The sequence below is a fragment of the Plecotus auritus genome, assembly GCF_963455305.1.
Source record: "Plecotus auritus genome assembly, chromosome: 3".
Taxonomy (NCBI): Eukaryota; Metazoa; Chordata; class Mammalia; order Chiroptera; family Vespertilionidae; genus Plecotus; species Plecotus auritus.
In genome coordinates, this window is record NC_137772.1 from 61,721,313 (window position 1) to 61,739,321 (window position 18,009).

General features: G+C 37.5%; 1 protein-coding gene across 1 annotated transcript in view; it reads right to left on the reverse strand.

Annotated features, from left to right (window-relative positions):
* The window catches only part of SCEL (sciellin), a gene marked incomplete at its 5' end in the record, with an annotated part of 92,284 nt that overhangs the window by 14,635 nt on the left and 59,640 nt on the right, over positions 1-18,009 (reverse strand). Inside the window, 5 exons of the mRNA XM_080659592.1 lie at positions 7,117-7,173; positions 7,303-7,362; positions 7,504-7,563; positions 14,214-14,264; positions 17,548-17,607. Coding sequence (XP_080515718.1) covers positions 7,117-7,173; positions 7,303-7,362; positions 7,504-7,563; positions 14,214-14,264; positions 17,548-17,607 — 288 coding nt within the window. The remainder of the gene's footprint in view (positions 1-7,116; positions 7,174-7,302; positions 7,363-7,503; positions 7,564-14,213; positions 14,265-17,547; positions 17,608-18,009) is intronic.

Here is an 18,009-nt window from a genome sequence, read left to right on the forward strand (position 1 = left end):
GGTTGCAGTGAGAACAAACGAGTTAATGTAAATAAAATTTGTGGGCACAATGACTACAATTGTAGGTGAATGGAATAAGCATAGATAAATGATAGTTAAGAGAACTGTAGTTATTTACAGTATATCTGTGCTATAATACTGATAGTAGGCATGATTGATTCCAAAATTTTGAGGGACTACTGCTTCATTTTTCTCTTTCTTTTAAATTTTCACATCTTTAGAATTTCAGTTTTTGTAAATCTCCCTTCTGATCCTGAATAGTAGACTTAAATAAGGTTATTTTACATGGAATCAGTATAAGGACTCTCACTCACAAAATTAATATTTATATGGGTGAAAAATAATATTCAAAATTATCTTATATATAAAATAAGATTTAATATTCTTTTTTATAACACCCAACCATTGATAATTGATAAATCTGCAAGTTAGTCAACATTCCTTAGCTACACTTACCCCTCACATTTAAAATACTAGCTGCACACTTTTAGTAGGAAATATGCCAATTAATATATGTAAAATGTATAGGATTTCAACAGAAATCTCTCAGAAGTATCAAAGTCATTTGACTCTGCAGCTTGAATATGTAAAATTCAAAAAATGACTTCCTCGACATAACTGCTAGAACTGTATAAGGAAACTTCCTAGGTTACATCCTTCAAATTCAGCAATGGAGACCGAAGGCTTTGCATTTGCCTAACCCTTGATGGCCCCTCACTACTTCCTAGTGCCACCTTATTGGCCTCTGGGGCCACTGTACTATCTTAATAGCCTAGGCATGAAGTGATTCTCCCCTTAACGTTTTTAAATAACACTTCACTAAATACTTAGGGATAATGTAATAAAAAAGTGGAGTATCATGGTATTCCATAATCCAGCTTCCTACAAATGCCAAACTAGGGAACACCATAGTAAGTAGTGAGAGATCACCAGGAAATGTGAATCTTGAGAAATTAGAATTTTGTCCCAGAAAGTGATTCTCTGCTAACCGTGGATGAACTGAGAACCTTTCTTATTGCAACTTGAGAGTAGAGACACATGGCCATGACCTTATTCCTTATTTTGGGATGTTGTTATAAATTGGATAATGTCCCCCCCACCCCCACCCATTCATATGTTGAAGTCCTAGTGACATTATGTTAGAATGTGACTTTATTTGGAGATAGGGTCTTTACAAAGATAATCAAGTTCAAATGAGGTAACAGGATGGGTCCTAATTCAGTATGACTGGTATCCTTATAAGAAGGGGAAATTTAGACTCAGACACACACAGATGGAAGACACTTTGAAGACACAGGGTGAAGACAGCCTTCTATAAGCCAAGGAGAGGGACCTAGAACAGATCCTTCCCTCATGGCCTTCAGAAGGAACCAACCCTACTGACACCTTGATCTTGGACTTCCAGCCTCCAAAACTGTGAGAAAATAAATTTCTGTTTTAAGCTATCTAGTCTGTGGTTCTGGTTACAGCAGCCCTAGCAAACTAATACAGGTCTGCTTCTGCCCTCACAACATGATTAGGTTTAGTTTCTCAGCCCGATGGTGGGTATCCTCACTTCCTCCAGCATTTTTTACTCCTGCCTGTTGCAGGTACTGTGTTTTCTTCTCCACCCCCACTTCCCACCGCCACTTCCTCCACCCCCTCCTACACTTTTCCCATTCCCTGCCCCCAAGTCTTTTTGGACCCTAGCTATTGTGACGGAGAATGGGAATGGATTTGAACCTGAGGAAAGAAAGGAAAAGAAAAGAAAAGAATCTTAGAAATGCAATAATTATAGATAGATAATTCAAAATTGTTACCTATGCATGCCTTCAAAGAAGAACATTCCCAAAGTGACCTCAGAGTGAATCATTGAATAAACCATATTATTAGTGGAGTTTTCAATAAACAGTGTCACATATCAATTTGGTAGGGTGGAGTATAAGATTTAATTCTGAATATCTATACTAATATTTAAAGCAAAATAAAAAGTTCTAGATTATGAAAGTATAAAATGTGTATCTGCTTTGGTTGTTCACCCTGATTGATGTCATTAGCTAGATTTGAAGATCCAGTAAAAGAAGTTCAGATTGCCCATAAACTTCTCAAGCTGAAGGATATAAAAATAAATTTCATTCTTTAATTAAGACCACATCTATTGCATCGTGTCTTTTACACTGTGGTAGAAGATGAAAAGCTGTGAATCAAAGTGTGAAAAAAAGATTTTTATAGAAGCCTAGCCAAGTGCTTCAGGGTTGAGCAAAGGCTTAATTCCAAACCCTTCCTGTGTCAGTTGCACCTTATAATTGTATAGTTTATGAGCAGCTGGAATTAACTCAAAGAAAAACTATCACTTCTCTGTGGATACAGTGAGAAATGCTAAAAAAGAAATTTTGTTAACCATAGCAACTAATAATGCTTTTCTTTATGTAGATTTCAAAATGTTTGGGAGAAAGTATTAGTTGTCTGTTATGTAGAGCCATAGCATGAATTTCATATATAAGCATTTATCTGTGTTGTCATTATGTAATTTATTTTCCACTGTACTTTACAGAGCAGATTAAGGGGAAAATAGAGATTTGGGGGATCACGGTATTATTGTCTCATTTTATAAATTAAATTTATTGGCATAATATTATTTAATAGCAATACAATTTTCAAGTATAAATTCTCTAATTCATCATCTGTATATTGCATTGTGTGCTCACCACCCAAAGTCTAGACTCCTTCCATCACCGTATATTTGATCCCCTTTAATTATGGTCTCTTGCTAGATAATTTTTTCTAGGATAAGCATTGTATGAGAGAAAGTTATCAGCTCACTCCCAACTGCTCTTCCTCTCCCATGAGATGGGAGAGGTAGTTATTAAAAGACTCAATATGTTTCTCTCTCTTCAGCTTACTTAAATTGCTTTCATAGAGTATCAAAGACATTTGCAAAATTAAGAGTCTCCATATAAAAGTTTTACTATGGTACTTCTTTCATGCCAAGAACTAAATCTTAGGCTTTAACTTTAGTGCAAAAGGAAAATTTGTCTCTCTGAAAGGAGTACAGAATACAGTGAGATAAACATATAATTATTCAACTCTGCTGACACCCCCCAAATGGGCCCAGCTTTATGTATTTTTATAACTCTTTTCAATGATGGAGTCATAAAGATTATATATTAAAGAAATTGACAGTTCCATAAAGAATCGGAAATTTTAGATATTTTAAATATAAGATGTGACCAAGAATGTTAATGGCTCTAATTCACCATGGTTCACTGGGATTATGCCATGACCAGGAGATGATCACTGGCTAAAGGAGATCACTTAAAAGACACCAGATTTCTTCATTCTGGTTTCACTCCTGGGGCTCAGAATGTTAGAGCTGGAAAGCAATAGACTTTATCTAGGAGGAGGATTATAGGGACTTGATTAGTTTGAGACTTAACCTCTAATCGACAGTTTATTACGCACCTAATATGAGCTATGCATTGTACAATGCACTATAGGTAAAGAAGTGAACAAGATACTCAATATTACCATTAAAAATCCTTTAGTTGAAGAGAGATGATTAAGTAACCATTCCCTCTAAGAGACAAATGCTATGGGACAGAAAGGATAGAGAGTTTGAGAACATCTAGAAGGACCTGATACCGATGTGATGGCAGGGGGTGGGGCCTTCTGGAGCCCGAGAGATTGACGCCTAAGCTGAGACCTGAAGGATAAACAGAAGTTAACCACACAACAGCCATGAAGGAGGACTGAGGAGTGTGGGTAAGTGAGGGTATGTGGGTGGAACATAATAGAGGATGTGGTGAGAAGGCCTGAGGAGGCAGGATGGGGTGGGCTTTGGAAAGCAGGTTAAGAAGTATGGACATTATCCAATGGCAATAGCAATGGGAAGCCATTTAATCAGAAGAATGAGGTGAACAGATTGGTGTTTTAGAAAAATCACTCCATAATGTGGCCAATGGACTGCAGGGTAGAAAGTACAATAGGCGGCTGAGGAATTAGTTAGGAGACTGTCTAGTAATCTAGACTATAGTAGTCAAGGGGATGCTGAAATATCTCAGTTCCTGAGATAATTAGAAGCATCCAAAGGGACCTGTTGATTACAGGGAATGAAGCAATGGAAAGAGTCAGTGTCACCCTCTCCCCCACCCTCTAGCTTTCTGACTTGAGCAGAAATATGGGAAATGTAAAATAGGAAGGAGCTCTTGTTAGAATACTGAAAACTTGGAGGTATGTCTCAGCAAAAGGGAAGCCCTTAAAACGATGGAAGGATAATACTTCCAATAGTTCAGAGTATTTTTTCTACTTCAGATGAAGGATGCTTTTTCTAACTGTAAAAGCCTAAATGTCACGAAATGCTTTTCAACCTTCATTTGGGAGCAGCAGTTTACAGGCTACAAATAATTGAATATCTACCTTTAGTATCTCTTATTTCATGAAGATATGAAACTGTCACTGCTAAGAGCCTGCAGTTTCTCCCTGAATCAATGAAAATTCTGTGCACATCTGCATTTGTTCCGGTTGCTGTGTTCCTAGAAGGAGCTCAGGGACACCTGCTTACATTCTGATCAACGGCTGAAGTTTATTCTGCCCCTAACTGCGAATTAAATATACAGCTGTTGGAAATGTCAGCAAAGTCCCATAAAGAGAACTCTGATTCACTGCAGTTACACTATTAAATAATCAGTGTTTACGTCACATTGCATTGGATGCCTTGTGGCTGTTATTCCCACTAGGGAACACTTTAAAATGACCCCTCTCCCTTTACCCACTAAAATCAAGCAGCCAGCATAAATACATTCTAGATACAGGTGGCTGAACCAACTGAATGAAGTCACTTTTTTCAAATAGGCAGCTTAGTCATCCTTGCTCAGCTGTTTTGAGAAAATTCTTGAACATCCAAGCTGATTATCGTCAAATCTGGTGTAAATACTAAAGAATCATCAGATATTAGTTAGGTTATATTTGTGGATCAAGCTGCCATTTGTAAACATGAAGGCCCATATTTTTTAAAAATTATAGAAATCCTACCTGTGTAAGAATAATGTATTCTATTTATAGATATTTTTATCAGGAGTTGCTGATAGAAACCATATTTTTATAAAATTAGCCTCTTCTAATAAAAGGCAAAACTCTTATGAGAAAGTTACCATGGTCTGCCAACATAGCACATTTGCTAGAGGGAGGGAGGGAAGGAGAAGAAAGTTAGGAGGAGGAGGTGAGGGAGGGATGGAGGTGCTAGAAGCTAATTCCAGCATGTCATTAGGGCTGAATCATCTAGGATGACTGAGGGCATTTCCCCAAACCTGAAAAGGATGCATAAATGATTGCTTGCGGCCAGACAGCTGAGGGCATTTCAATCTACATGCTATTGCCCCCTACTGGCCAAACACCTGGAACAGCTGGAGGCAGTTCCCCCAATCTGACAATGGATTCTGTATACTAAACCTTGCCTTTTGATATGTATATATACCTTGCTTTAGGACAATTTGTGTTAATAAAAAGCAAGGGGTCCAGAGAGACAGCAGGACTTGGTTCCTTTAGCTAAGTCTTCTCTGGGTCCCCAAAATGCCTTCCAAAATTACGTTTCATCTCTGGACTCTTTATTAATTTACGCACAGTGCCTTCTCCAGATTCCTGAACCCTTCTAGATGCTAGATTAAGACCCCCCGACATGGAGGGAGGGAGGAAAAAGGAGGGAGGGAGGGAAAGAGGGAAAGAGAGAAAGAGAGAAAGAGAACATTTTATGGAATGGCCCACTGAGGGAAGAGTTTGCTATAGTAGCCACATGTGGTTATTAAACCTAATCACTCCTAAAACTGTTACTAATAAAAAGAAAATATGCCCCAACCAGTACACTATGAAGAAATGGTTCTACTTAATAAAGATATTTTCATATGATTTTCAGTGGCAGAAGCAACACCAAAAGTCTGCTGGTATTTTAGCTGTTAGAAAAACTCTGTGAGACAGTACTTTCTCTCCTCCCTCTCATTTTGACAATAACTTTCTAGAATAAATGTTTCTGGTTGTAGTTTTTTAATTGCAGAGGTAGGAAGGGAACAGAAGGGAAAGGACTGTACAGAGTGTAAAGAATTAAAAGAGAAGGAGACTCTGAGCTGTTTTAGCCACAGAACTTTTGTTTTTCTTGCCGATAGTGATATCACAAGGACCTGAGTTTAGGTCAAGAATGTGTTTTCACATCTTTGAGCTATAGCTTCCTCTTTTATAATGTAGGGTGAATGAATATATTTCTCATGGGGTTGTTGTGAGGATTAAATGTGTATAAATTGCCAGTTACACGACAGGTGCCTAATAAATGCTACTCTCTAAGTAGCAACTGCCTGCTTCAGAAGCCCCCACAACAGATAAAAACATACAGACAGAAAAGGTGGAAAAAAGCATTACTGTCGAAAACAAACTAGGAGACATAAGATCTAAATCAATGAGAATATGGCCCTGTCTGTCCTCTTTCTCCCGTTGGATTAAAGCACTTTTCCGTGTCCTAATTGCTTTCTTCCCCACAGAAGATTGAGACTATGATTCCCACCTATATATTTATTCTGATAAAATTTCATGTCAGTAGAACAGTCTGGAATTCTAATGCACTCTGGTGCATTATCTATTAACTATTAATAAAGCCCTTTAGGTGAATGATATAAAGTGGATGAACAATAAGATGTTTGCAGAACTCAAATGGAAGTTCAAGGCTAAAATCTGCTGTCATATTGTGAGCTGTGGATCTGTAGTTTCAAAGACCCTGAATAGCCTTTCGGATCTCAGAAGGTATCTATGTGAACCATAAGTTTGGCTCAGCTTCCCCAAAACACTTTTTCTTACTTAATTTCGCTCATTTTTCATTTCAGTTCTGACAGTATATTTCCTAAATACAAACACCACATTGTCTTGGTGCAAATAAAAAGTACAAAACCGAGTCTAAAACACTACATTGATTCCAAAAGGGTACAACATGTTTCCTTGCTGAACAGGAGACACCTGGGTTATAGATGTGTTCCTGTTTGACACTAAAGAAAAATAAAAGCCTTCAAGAAAGAAAGTCAAGACAATAAAAGAAAAGAAAGAAAATACCTAACCCAGAACCTTAAGAACATGTCATGATAGTCAGGCAAAGTCACTAACCGCGCTGTGTTCCTGAGAGCAGACGGTTTCACTTTAATAAGATTGTCCAAGTCTTGGCTATTCAAAAGAGAAAAAATATAAGTTCAAGTTAGCGATAGGTCTTAGGTGGTACTAGTTCAACAAACCCACTGCACCCTGGGACAACAGACTCATGAAAACATGATGTGACGGATTTTATGTGATCACCTCTGCCTGCTTTGGACCGCTTCGGGGTTCACTCTGATGAGGGTATCGAGATCCTGGTTTCTTTAGAGAAAAATAAAAAGATTGCTGGTTGATGAGAAGGTTCTTTTGATAAGATCATGAAGGTTACAAATCTGCTTAGAGTACTGATAAAACAAAATAGTCTTCCCGAATAAAGCATAAAAATTAGTACAGTTCTATTACCTACGATTGTTGGTGAGAGTTTCAGGATTCACTTTTATGAGCTTGTCGAGATCTTGATTTCTTTAAGTGGAAAAAATGAAAACAGCTCGGTTAGTGGTAATAAGGGTTTAAGTTGGTTGGAAATAGGAAGAAAGGATTTGTTATCATTTAGTTTGAGACTGATTTGGCCCAGAACAGCCTTGAAATGAGTTTGTTTTAACCAGTCCAGGGGAGGATGAATGATGCTGGGTAAGAAGGCAAGTTACTCTGATTTCACATGCTTCCTTGCCAGAGCCTGGGCACACACTGACGAAGTGTTCACAGCGGACATCTGGTGATTCAGAACTTCTCACTCTGAAATGTTTGTGTGTTTTTTTAATTTAAATACTTTTTATTGATTTCAGATAGGGAGAGAGAAATAGAAACATCAATGATGAGAACCACTGATTGGCTGCCTCCTGCACGCACCCTACTGGGGGTCAAGCCTGCAACCCGGGCATGTGCCCTTGACTGGAATCGAACTCGGAACCCTTCAGTCCACAGGCCAACGCTCTATCTACTGAGCCAAAACAGCTAGAGCCACTCTGAAATGTTTTAACTTTATGAAGATACAAACTGATTCTAATGACCTTGCTATTTTAAAAATCATATTCACCAACTAAATACATATATATTTAGTTGGTGAATATGATTTTTAAAATAGCAAGGTCATTAGAATCAGTTTGTATCTTCATAAAGTTAAATACACACACACACATATATGTATATATGGTGAATATGATTTTTAAAATAGCAAGGTCATTAGAATCAGTTTGTATCTTCATAAAGTTATATACACACACACACACACACATATATGTATATATTTAAATATAAGCTCTAAAATCAGGATTACACTTAACATAAGATTTGGCAAAAGTGAGTTTCAGCAATCCATCAAAACTGAGTTTTCTTCCCTCTATGATGACTGAAAAACCAAATTAAACTCCGTTGTTCATGGTCAAATGAATAACATCCTCTGAAAATGTCTGATTCCTATTTGAAGTCCTACCAGTTTCGTTTCCCAGTCACAGAACAATATTTGCTTTCACATGGTTTGCTAGCATTCACTGCCTCATTGTGTATAATGCCTTGTTTTAAAAGCTGGAAAGTTGTGACTTTTCAAAGTGTTCCTCTAAACTCCTTTTTAATATCTATTCAAAGAAATACAATAGCCCGCCATGTCAAGAAGTCACAGGACTGACATCTGCTCCCAGCACCATCTTGGACAGCAACCTGCCTGTACCACCTTCCCTCCAACAACCCTTCTTAATCATATAAAAATAAAATATATTTTACTCATGAAAAACATTGATGCAAGAGAAGGGGAGCCTCTTAGAGGTTAATCATCAAAAGGTCTGAGAAAGGTCCCCAGCCTAGGCCTCTCCATAGGATGTGCTTTGCACCAGCCCATGGATTCACTCAGTTTGATCTCCTCATCACCTTTCTTAGATCTCTGTGGTAGGTGGAAAGCCACTCATTGAATTTTCACTCTTTTGAATTATCCTATATAATAAAAGCCTAATATGCTAAGTGTCCAGTCGGCTGGTCAGCCATTCAACCAATCAAAGCGTAATATGCTAATGATATGCTAAGGCTGCTCAACCTTTCACTATGATATGCACTGACCACCAGGGGCCAGACGCTCCAACCGGTAAGTTAGCTTGCTGCTGGAGTCCAGCCAATTGGGACTGAGCAAGACATACCGAACATGCCCTGGAGCCCTCCCGCGGTCCCTCCCTGGCTGGCCAACCTCCCATGTTCCTCCCTGGCCCTGATCATGCACCGGTGGGGTCCCTCAGCCTGGTGTGTGCCCTCTCGCAATCAGGGACCCCTGGGGGGGATGTCTGAGAGCTGGTTTTGGCCCAATCCCACAGGCCAGGCTGAGGGACCCCACTGGTGCATGAATTTGTGCACTGGGCCTTTAGTCTTCAATAATATTATTCTCAAAAATAATCAACTGGTATCTACAATTACTATTGAAAGAATGATTAACATATTAAAAATATCCATTGCAAAAAAAACCTATCAATCTGTCATAAGGCAAAACCATGCCTGAAAGATAACAATTTTTAAAATTATGTTAATGTGACATATTAGGAGAAAAAATACAAAGAATAAAACTTTGTAGAGGAGATAATATGCTCAAAAGCAAGCATCTTTCAATGTATAAATTAACCATAAACATGAGAACTTCCATTTTAACTGTTCTGCTGAACATAGAAAATTTGATTCATCCAACTACCTAGAACTGTGATAGTTAAGCTACTGTTTTGTAAAGCCCATTAGAAAATATATTTTACATCAAAGCCCAACACTCTTTATTCAGACAGACACACACACAATGAAACATAAATGTCACAAACTAATAACCTCACTACATAAAAACTCTCATTTTCTACTCTATTTAATTCATTTTACTTAATTGAGAAAAATTTCTGATTGCCATTCACTAAATTAATTACAAAACCCTTTAATGGGTTGCAACCCACAGTTTGAGAAATATTAACTTAGAAAACATAAATGTACACTATATTCTATTCCTAGTCCTAAAAGGACAATACTGTGTGTTAATAAAACAAGGATCTCAGTAACAGTCCTGAATTGCCTTGATGGACAGCACACGCAATTTATCTCAATGAATTGAAAACAACAAATTTATAGTTTTTTTTTCAGGCCCTGGGTACCTGCAACCACAGGAATCTTATATCTACATTTTATACAGGAAAAACATAACATTTTTTCTACTGAAGTTACTAATTTCATTTATTTTGCCTTAAGGATGTAGTAAAGGGACACATTGGAATATTAAAACCTATTATTACTTCCATGTACTCTAAAAGCTGTAAAGTACTTGGCAGTAATCATTCTATGAAGTAATCATTCAAATGACCCTTTAAAGCAGTAAAGACACCTCCTGGCTGTCCCATGGCAAAAGCAATAATCCCTCCTTTATCTCCCGAGGTTCTCAATTAACTTTCATTTATTTTAAGATCAAAGTCTGTGTGCTGTGGTTTAAAGAATGATAGTCAGGCTGGGAGTTAGGCTAGAAATTAGAAGAACTCACAGAAGACAGATTTTTGCCCCTGGCCTCAGTAATCTCATCTGTAAAATGGGGAGATTGATTGGGTCATCTCTAAGGCTCTGCCCATCTCTAACATCTTCTACTCCTAGGAATCTATGAATCTGAAATTTACCACTTTCATGTTTATTAAGTTAGCTACTCAATGCCTTTTTTTCTTTTTAAATGTAACACACTAAGAATGCATTCTATATCCAGCAAGCAGTACATGAGTATTCTAAAATGTAATATATTAAATTGACAACCTATTATTGTCTCGGAATAACATCTCTGGTATATAATTAACTTTAATCTATGATAATTGCCTGCTGTTAATAGGATTCAGTATGTCTACTGAATTCTCTTTTTGGCGTTCATGGCCTATAATTATAGGCCGTGTGCTACTCATGACACCTAGCTGTAAGTTTCAAACCAGTTGGTGCTCAATAATTACTTAGAGCACAGAACTACTATCAGTCTCCCACCAGTTTTCTCTATGACCCTGGTTAAATCACCTACCCTTTCTGAATCTTAAATTCCTCTTCTGTAAATTGATTAGGTTAAACTGAAACAGTGGTTTTCGAAATTGTTCAAACTAACTGGGCTATGAGTTCCTTGAAGTCCTTCATTTCACCTCTAAGATTTTGCAATTTTCATATGTACCAACTAAACTCAAGAAGAAAAATCATGAAAATATTGTCAAGATATATCCTATGCAATAAAGAGGTAATATGCAAATTAACCCTCACGCCCTTACAAGATGGTTGCCTACAACCAGGCTGGCAGGGGGGTTAGTGAGGGACGACCAAACTACTGAACAAACAGGCTGCGTAGGGCATCCAGGCTGGTGGGGGGGGGGGAAGGTTGGGGGTGACCAGGATGGCAGTGGGGGGCAGTTAGGGGTGACAGGCAGGCAGGCAGGTGAGTGATTAGGAGCCAACAGTCCAGGATTGTGAGAGGGATGGGATCAGGCCTAAACTGGCAGTCAGACATCCCCCCAAGGGGTCCCAAATTAGAGAGGGTGTAGGCTGGGCTGAGGGGACCCCGCCCCCCATGCACGAATTTTGTGCACCGGGCCTCTAGTATAATATATATAATAGTAATGTATAATGATATAAAGCTAATCATATAACCAGAGACAAAAAGTGGATTTTATCATCTTATGCATGTGTACTACTTAAAGAATTATCAAAATTTAGGGCCATGACTTTGCTGGGAGCAGCAAACCATCTAAGAAACAGTAAACACCATAAAATTTCCACAAACTATCAAAAAAATACTCTTCTAAAACAAGGGTGAATGTTATTTGCTGGTCATGAGTCTAAGGAAGTGTCTGAGTATTTTTTTTAATCAATTAAAGAGATAAAGGTATTAATATCAATTCTACAAAACAAATAGCACATAGACTAGTTATGTTCCTACCACAATCACGCTCTTCAATTGCTTTACTTGAAGCTGAAAAAAGTGAAGCCACCACATTTTTTTTTCCCAGCTGCTTTTCTTTCTTGCTATTAACAAATAGGTAATCTAAATTTCTAGGGACATTTAAAAACTGTGATGCTTTTGCCCCAGCCAGTGTTCTCAGTGGTTAGAGCACTAGCCTGTGAACTGAATGATCGTGGGTTTGATTCCAGGTCTTGGGGCAAGTACATGGGTTGCAGGTGTGATCCCAGCCACAGTTGGGGATGTGGGGGAGGCAACCAATCAATGTCTTTCTCACATCAGTGTTTCTCTGTCTCTCTCTCTCTCAGTTTCTTTCTCTCTCCCTCTCCCTCCCTTACACTCTCTCTAAAAATCAAGGGAAAACATATCCTTGGGTGAGGGTTAACTATTAATTAATTTTAAAATGTATGATGCTTTTAAAAGACATATTCAATTTGTAAATAGAATGATTATAAGTCATTTATATTCTTATTGTGTTTAGTTAAAGAGAAACAAAACATTACAAAACAACAAAAAGAAGAAACATCCTTCTCTTACCCAGCCATGTTTTTGACAGCTTTGGGGCTTAGATTACTAGATGTATTAAGAACTTGTTCACTGCTAAAATAAAATAAAATAAAAAACCAATCAGCAAATTTTATGACTGGCATTTTTTTCTTTTGACACTTGAATCATTCAATGGAATCTATATAAAAAGCAATAAATTTACTGTTTCTACTTTATATAACTGTACATTAATTATCTTCTTTAAATCCTCAAAACAACATAATAAGATGTTTACTACCCCCTCCTTTATAAATAAAGAAACTCAGAGAAGTTAAGACACTCCTGGGGCCAGGTACCTAAGAAGTGATTGAGGGTGAACCAGGATTGAAAAACTGTGATGTTGTTACCCCAGCATTGAAGATTGAAACCATGGCAACTGGATCCCACACCCCATGCTCCTTTCTGCTATCACCCTTCCTCCCTCTCTGTTCATGATTCTTTACATCTGCACAGGGCTTTTCACTGACATTATCTTCACAAGAATGAAAGGTAGCTTGGAGTTAGTTGCTCTACCATGCTTTTCTTAACTTCTGTTCCATTGTATAATGGGTCTTAACTTCTCAAGAAGACAAAAACAAATTCAATGTCACAAAAAATATCTTAAATATAAGAACGTTATGTTGCTGATTTTCTTAGAAGTCATTTAAAAAAATAATCCTTGGGTTTGTGAAGGAGTAGAAAGCCAATATTCTTTAATTTATTCAGTTTTATAAACTTAATATTTATTTACTGTAAATTTACAGTAATAAACTATTTTTGGTATTTTGTGTCAAAATGAATTTCTCAAGTAGTAATCTATATACGTAAAACCCTAAGCAACCAGATGACCAGCCGGTAGCTATGATGCACACTAACCCCAAGGGTCAGACACTCAATGCAGGAACTGCCCCCTGGTGGTCAGTGTGCTTCCACAGAGGGAGCCCAGCCCCACTGACCAACAGGCACCAGACGCCGGGCTCCGGGGCTGGCGAGCACCGCTGCCGTGGCACAAGCCTCTCCTGTGGGCATTCCCCCTGCACGCCCCTCCCCCACAAGCTGGCAGATAAGGCCGGGCTGCAGAGGGATGGAGGTCCACTGATCCCCGCAGACCAGGCCGAGGGACCCCACCGGTGCACGAATCTGTGCACCGGGCCTCTAGTTATACAGAATTAGCTTCAATATTATTATTATTTTAAACTATATTCTAATGAAGTAAATGAAAGCAATATTAAAAGAAAAATCTTTATAGCATTATTATACACCAACCAATCAATTTGCCCTAGACAGCTTGGATCAGTGGACAGAGCATCTACCTGTGCACCAAAGGGTCCCAGGTTCCATTCCGGTCAAGGGCATGTACGTTGGTTGCAGGCTCCTCCCAGCCCTGGCCCTGGTCAGGGTGCATGCAGGAGGCAACCAATCAATGTGTTTCTCTCATATTGATATTTCTCTCTGTCTTTCCTCTCTCTTCCACTCTCTCTAGAAGTCAATGGGAAAATATCCTCTGGTGAGGATTAAAAACAAAATAAAACAAACAAACAAAAAAAAACAAATCAATTTGTTTTCATTATTTCTCATGTCCCCTTGCAAAATATCCTTAGCCAAATAACTAACTTTATTTTTTGGCATAAATTGGAGTCTTGAATAATCTTAATAACCTTACCTCTTGTTTGCTGAGGGGGTCACTTTGATAAGATTGTTCAGGTCTTGGCTCCTAAAACAATGTTGTAAGTTTCAATAGCTGGTAAAATCAACTAAAATCAATAATATGCATATTTTTTCAACCTTAATATTTAATTAAATGATTGTTGCTAATTTAATTTTTTATTGATTGATTTTAGGGACAAAGAGAGAGGAAGGGAGAGAGAAGAATACAGATTTGTTATTCTACTTATTTATGCATTCATTGGTTGATTCTTTTATGTGCCCTGACTGGGGATCAAACCCACAACCTTGGCAGATCGGGACGACACTCTAAGCAACTGAGCTACCTAGCCAGGGCTGATTGATGCTAATTTAAAACTTCATCATTACTTAAATTCTCTTTTTAGCCCTAGGAAAAACCAGATTGCTACTATCCATTTCTTGCATAATTTTGTACTTATGAAAATTCATTTTCATTTTATTTCATTTCTTTAAAGGCAACCTCAAATTTAAATTACTTACAAATTCCTTATTATCCATATTATATTTTTATAGTAGAATTAGCATTTAGAATATTTTGGAGGATTTAATGGATAAGAGGAAAATATAAAATTGCTCATCATTTTCATGTTCTCTATATTTCTCTCCCTCTCCTCCAAAAAAACCCAACCAACTAAACAAACATAAAAACTGAGACTTTCAAAAAAAAAGTTATTTTCTGATTCTAAGGCATATAATAATATATATAACATGAATATGTAATATTGAGGTTACTTCAAAATATAAATCAAATCACTTCAGAATCACACTTTATGCAATGCTAAATCAGAACTAGTAAGACTTCAGATTATAAAACTTGTTTTTATTCTAAACATTCAAATAGGTAATCATAACTTTAAAGGGAGATTTCTGCTATTACACTGGGCTTTCATACAAACCCTAATACCAAAGAGCCTGAATAAGAAGCCTAATTTGATGTACTTTATTGTGGGGAAAATGTTATAGATCCTGAGGAGAAACAAAGATCGGAAAGGCTTATATCACTTAAGTAATTTTATGTGATAAACTCATTTTATGTACATATCTTTCCATGTGCACTGTGTTGAACTATATGAAATTATCATTTGGTGGGTCAAAAATGGTTGAATATCAATCATTTTGTAAGTTTCAACATAATAGGATAATTTCTTTGCTATCTTCTTTTTTTAATGATTTTTAAATTGATTTTAGAGAAAGGGAGAGGGAGAAGGAGGTAGAAACATTGATCGGTTGCCTCCTGCACATCCCTTACTGGGGATTGACCCTGCAACCTGGGCATGTGCCCTGAGTAGGAATTGAACTGGCAACCTCCTAATGCATGGGACTATGCTCAACCAACTGAGCCACATTGGCCGGGCTGCTATCTTCTTTGACTTAAGCATTGAGTAGTGCTACAAGGACCCAACAATGGAGAAAAAATAGTAACAGTAACAATGACACTAATAGATAATGGCTAATAAGTACTTGAGCGCTGAGTGCGTTACAAGTTCGATCTTACCTAATTTTTGTAGGAACTCACTTTACAGGTAAAGAAGCTCAGGCTTAAAGGAGATTAAGCCAATTGTCCAAGAGTGTACAGCTGTAGAAACTAAGTCTTTTTGGAAGAGGAACAAGGGAGACCTATCTTTCACTGAATCTTAATCTGCAAAGTAAAGTATTATATAGCCTTTAAACTCAGTGTCTGACTCCCAAAGACAAAAATGTTATATTCTTATTTGGTGAAAAAAAAAAAAAAACTAAGGACAATTTAGCACTAAATATTCAGATGAAAGAGTGATGAAATATATGCAAAGGGTGAGGATGGGTGGGCAGTAGGCTGTGTTTGGGAAGTTACTCCAACTATATTCAGAATTCATCTTTCACACCCACATAAAATACTATCTAGTCCAGCTTGCAGTCTGGTTTTGTAAATAAAGTTTTATTGGAACACAGCCACACCCATTTGTTTATAATGTATTATGTATGGCTGCCAGTTGACTAGTTAAAACAGAACTGTTTTGGACCCCCTAGACCTTAAATATTTACTGTCTAGAACCTTCAAGCAAAAGTTGCTGACTCTTGATCTATCCTAAGAATCTTTTTTTTTTTTAAATATTTTTTATTGATTTTTTACAGAGAGGAAGGGAGAGAGAGTTAGAAGGATCGATGACAGAGAAACACCGATCAGCTGCAGGAGTGCCCGCAACCAAGGTACATGCCCTTGACTGGAATCGAACCCGGGACCCTTCAGTCCGCAGGCCGAGGCTCTATCCACTGAGCCAAACTGGTCAGGGCCTAAGAATCTTTTTATGATAGCTACATAGTGTAAAGGAAGAGCATTCCTATGTGCAAAGATAGGAAATATACCAGAAAAAATATATATTCCTTAGTACCTTTTGTATTTAACTCATGTTCAAACTACCATAACAATATGTTTATAGCTTAATGGTTTTGTCATCTTTTTGCTTACTTAACATGATGTGTCTTAGAGAAAATTCCCTCTATATAAAAGACAAATGTCATTTTTTAAAAATATGACATTTATTGGTTTTAGAGAAGAAGGGAGAGGGAGAGAGAGAGAGTTAGAAACATCAATGAAGAGAAGGAATCATCTATAGGCTGCCTCCTGCATATCCCCTGTGGGGGATGGAGCCTGCAACCCAGGCAAGTGCCCTGGCTGGGAATCTAACCATGACCCCTGATTCATGAGTCGATGCTCAACCACTGAGCAACACCGGCTAGGCAGACAAATGTCATTTTTTATATTCCCTATTATTTCAATGAACAAAGAATAATTTTTTAAATGACCTTCCAATTTTAGGGGTTTTTTTTAGTGGCAGACAGCAAGAGTAGAAGGGAATAAACAAGGGAGGAAGAAGGAAGGAGAAATTTCCTTTGGGCTTGGCAGAGTAGGCTAGAAGGTGTCAACAGGAAAAAGGGGGACATGTGTAAAACTTTCAACAATAAAGATTTTTAAAAATAAAAAAAATAAATAAAATAAAAAACAACCTTATTTAGAGTACTTATCTCTAGGAAATTGTTTTAGGCTGATGTTTCATCTCCTGGGCAATTCTGATTCATTTTGAGGGGACCCCAAGCATGGAACACAAATCCTATACTGATAAGAGATACTTTAAAGAATTCTCTCTCCGCCAATAAAGCTCACAGCCAGGGAGCCCTGAGCAAAGGACGTAAATGCCAGATTGCTGACACAGAGTTATTGATTTTGAGTCCCATCACTGGCTGTCTCCATGATGGGACAATCAATTTTATCATGTTTTTAAGTTGAATAGAAAAAAGGGGCATAAGAGATAGGAGAGTTCCATGAAACTCACCTTTGGTTAGTTCTGTTTGTTTCAGGAGTCACTTTGATGAGGCTGTCAACACTTTGGCTCCTTTAAAACATTATAGAAATAATCAGATTAATGGTCAATTTATATCACGCAGTTGCAAATATTTATTATAACTTAGGGACATTTTATTATAAAAACATTTTATTATTAAGTATTTATTATAACAGAGGTATCTCATAGGGTTAGAGTTTTTCCATGCTGACTGTGAATATATTTATTGTGGCCCTAATTATAACTGCATAGAAATAATAAATAATAAGTAAAGCTTTTGGAAAATCTGTGATGGTCCAGGCACTGTTCTAAGTGATTTACATAATTAATGTGATTTAAACCTCACCTCAAATCTATGACAGAAGAACTATCATCCCAATTTCACGAAGGGAAAAACTGAGACACAGAAAGATTAAGATTTTCCTACATGGCTAAGGGTGGCAAGGGCTGAAA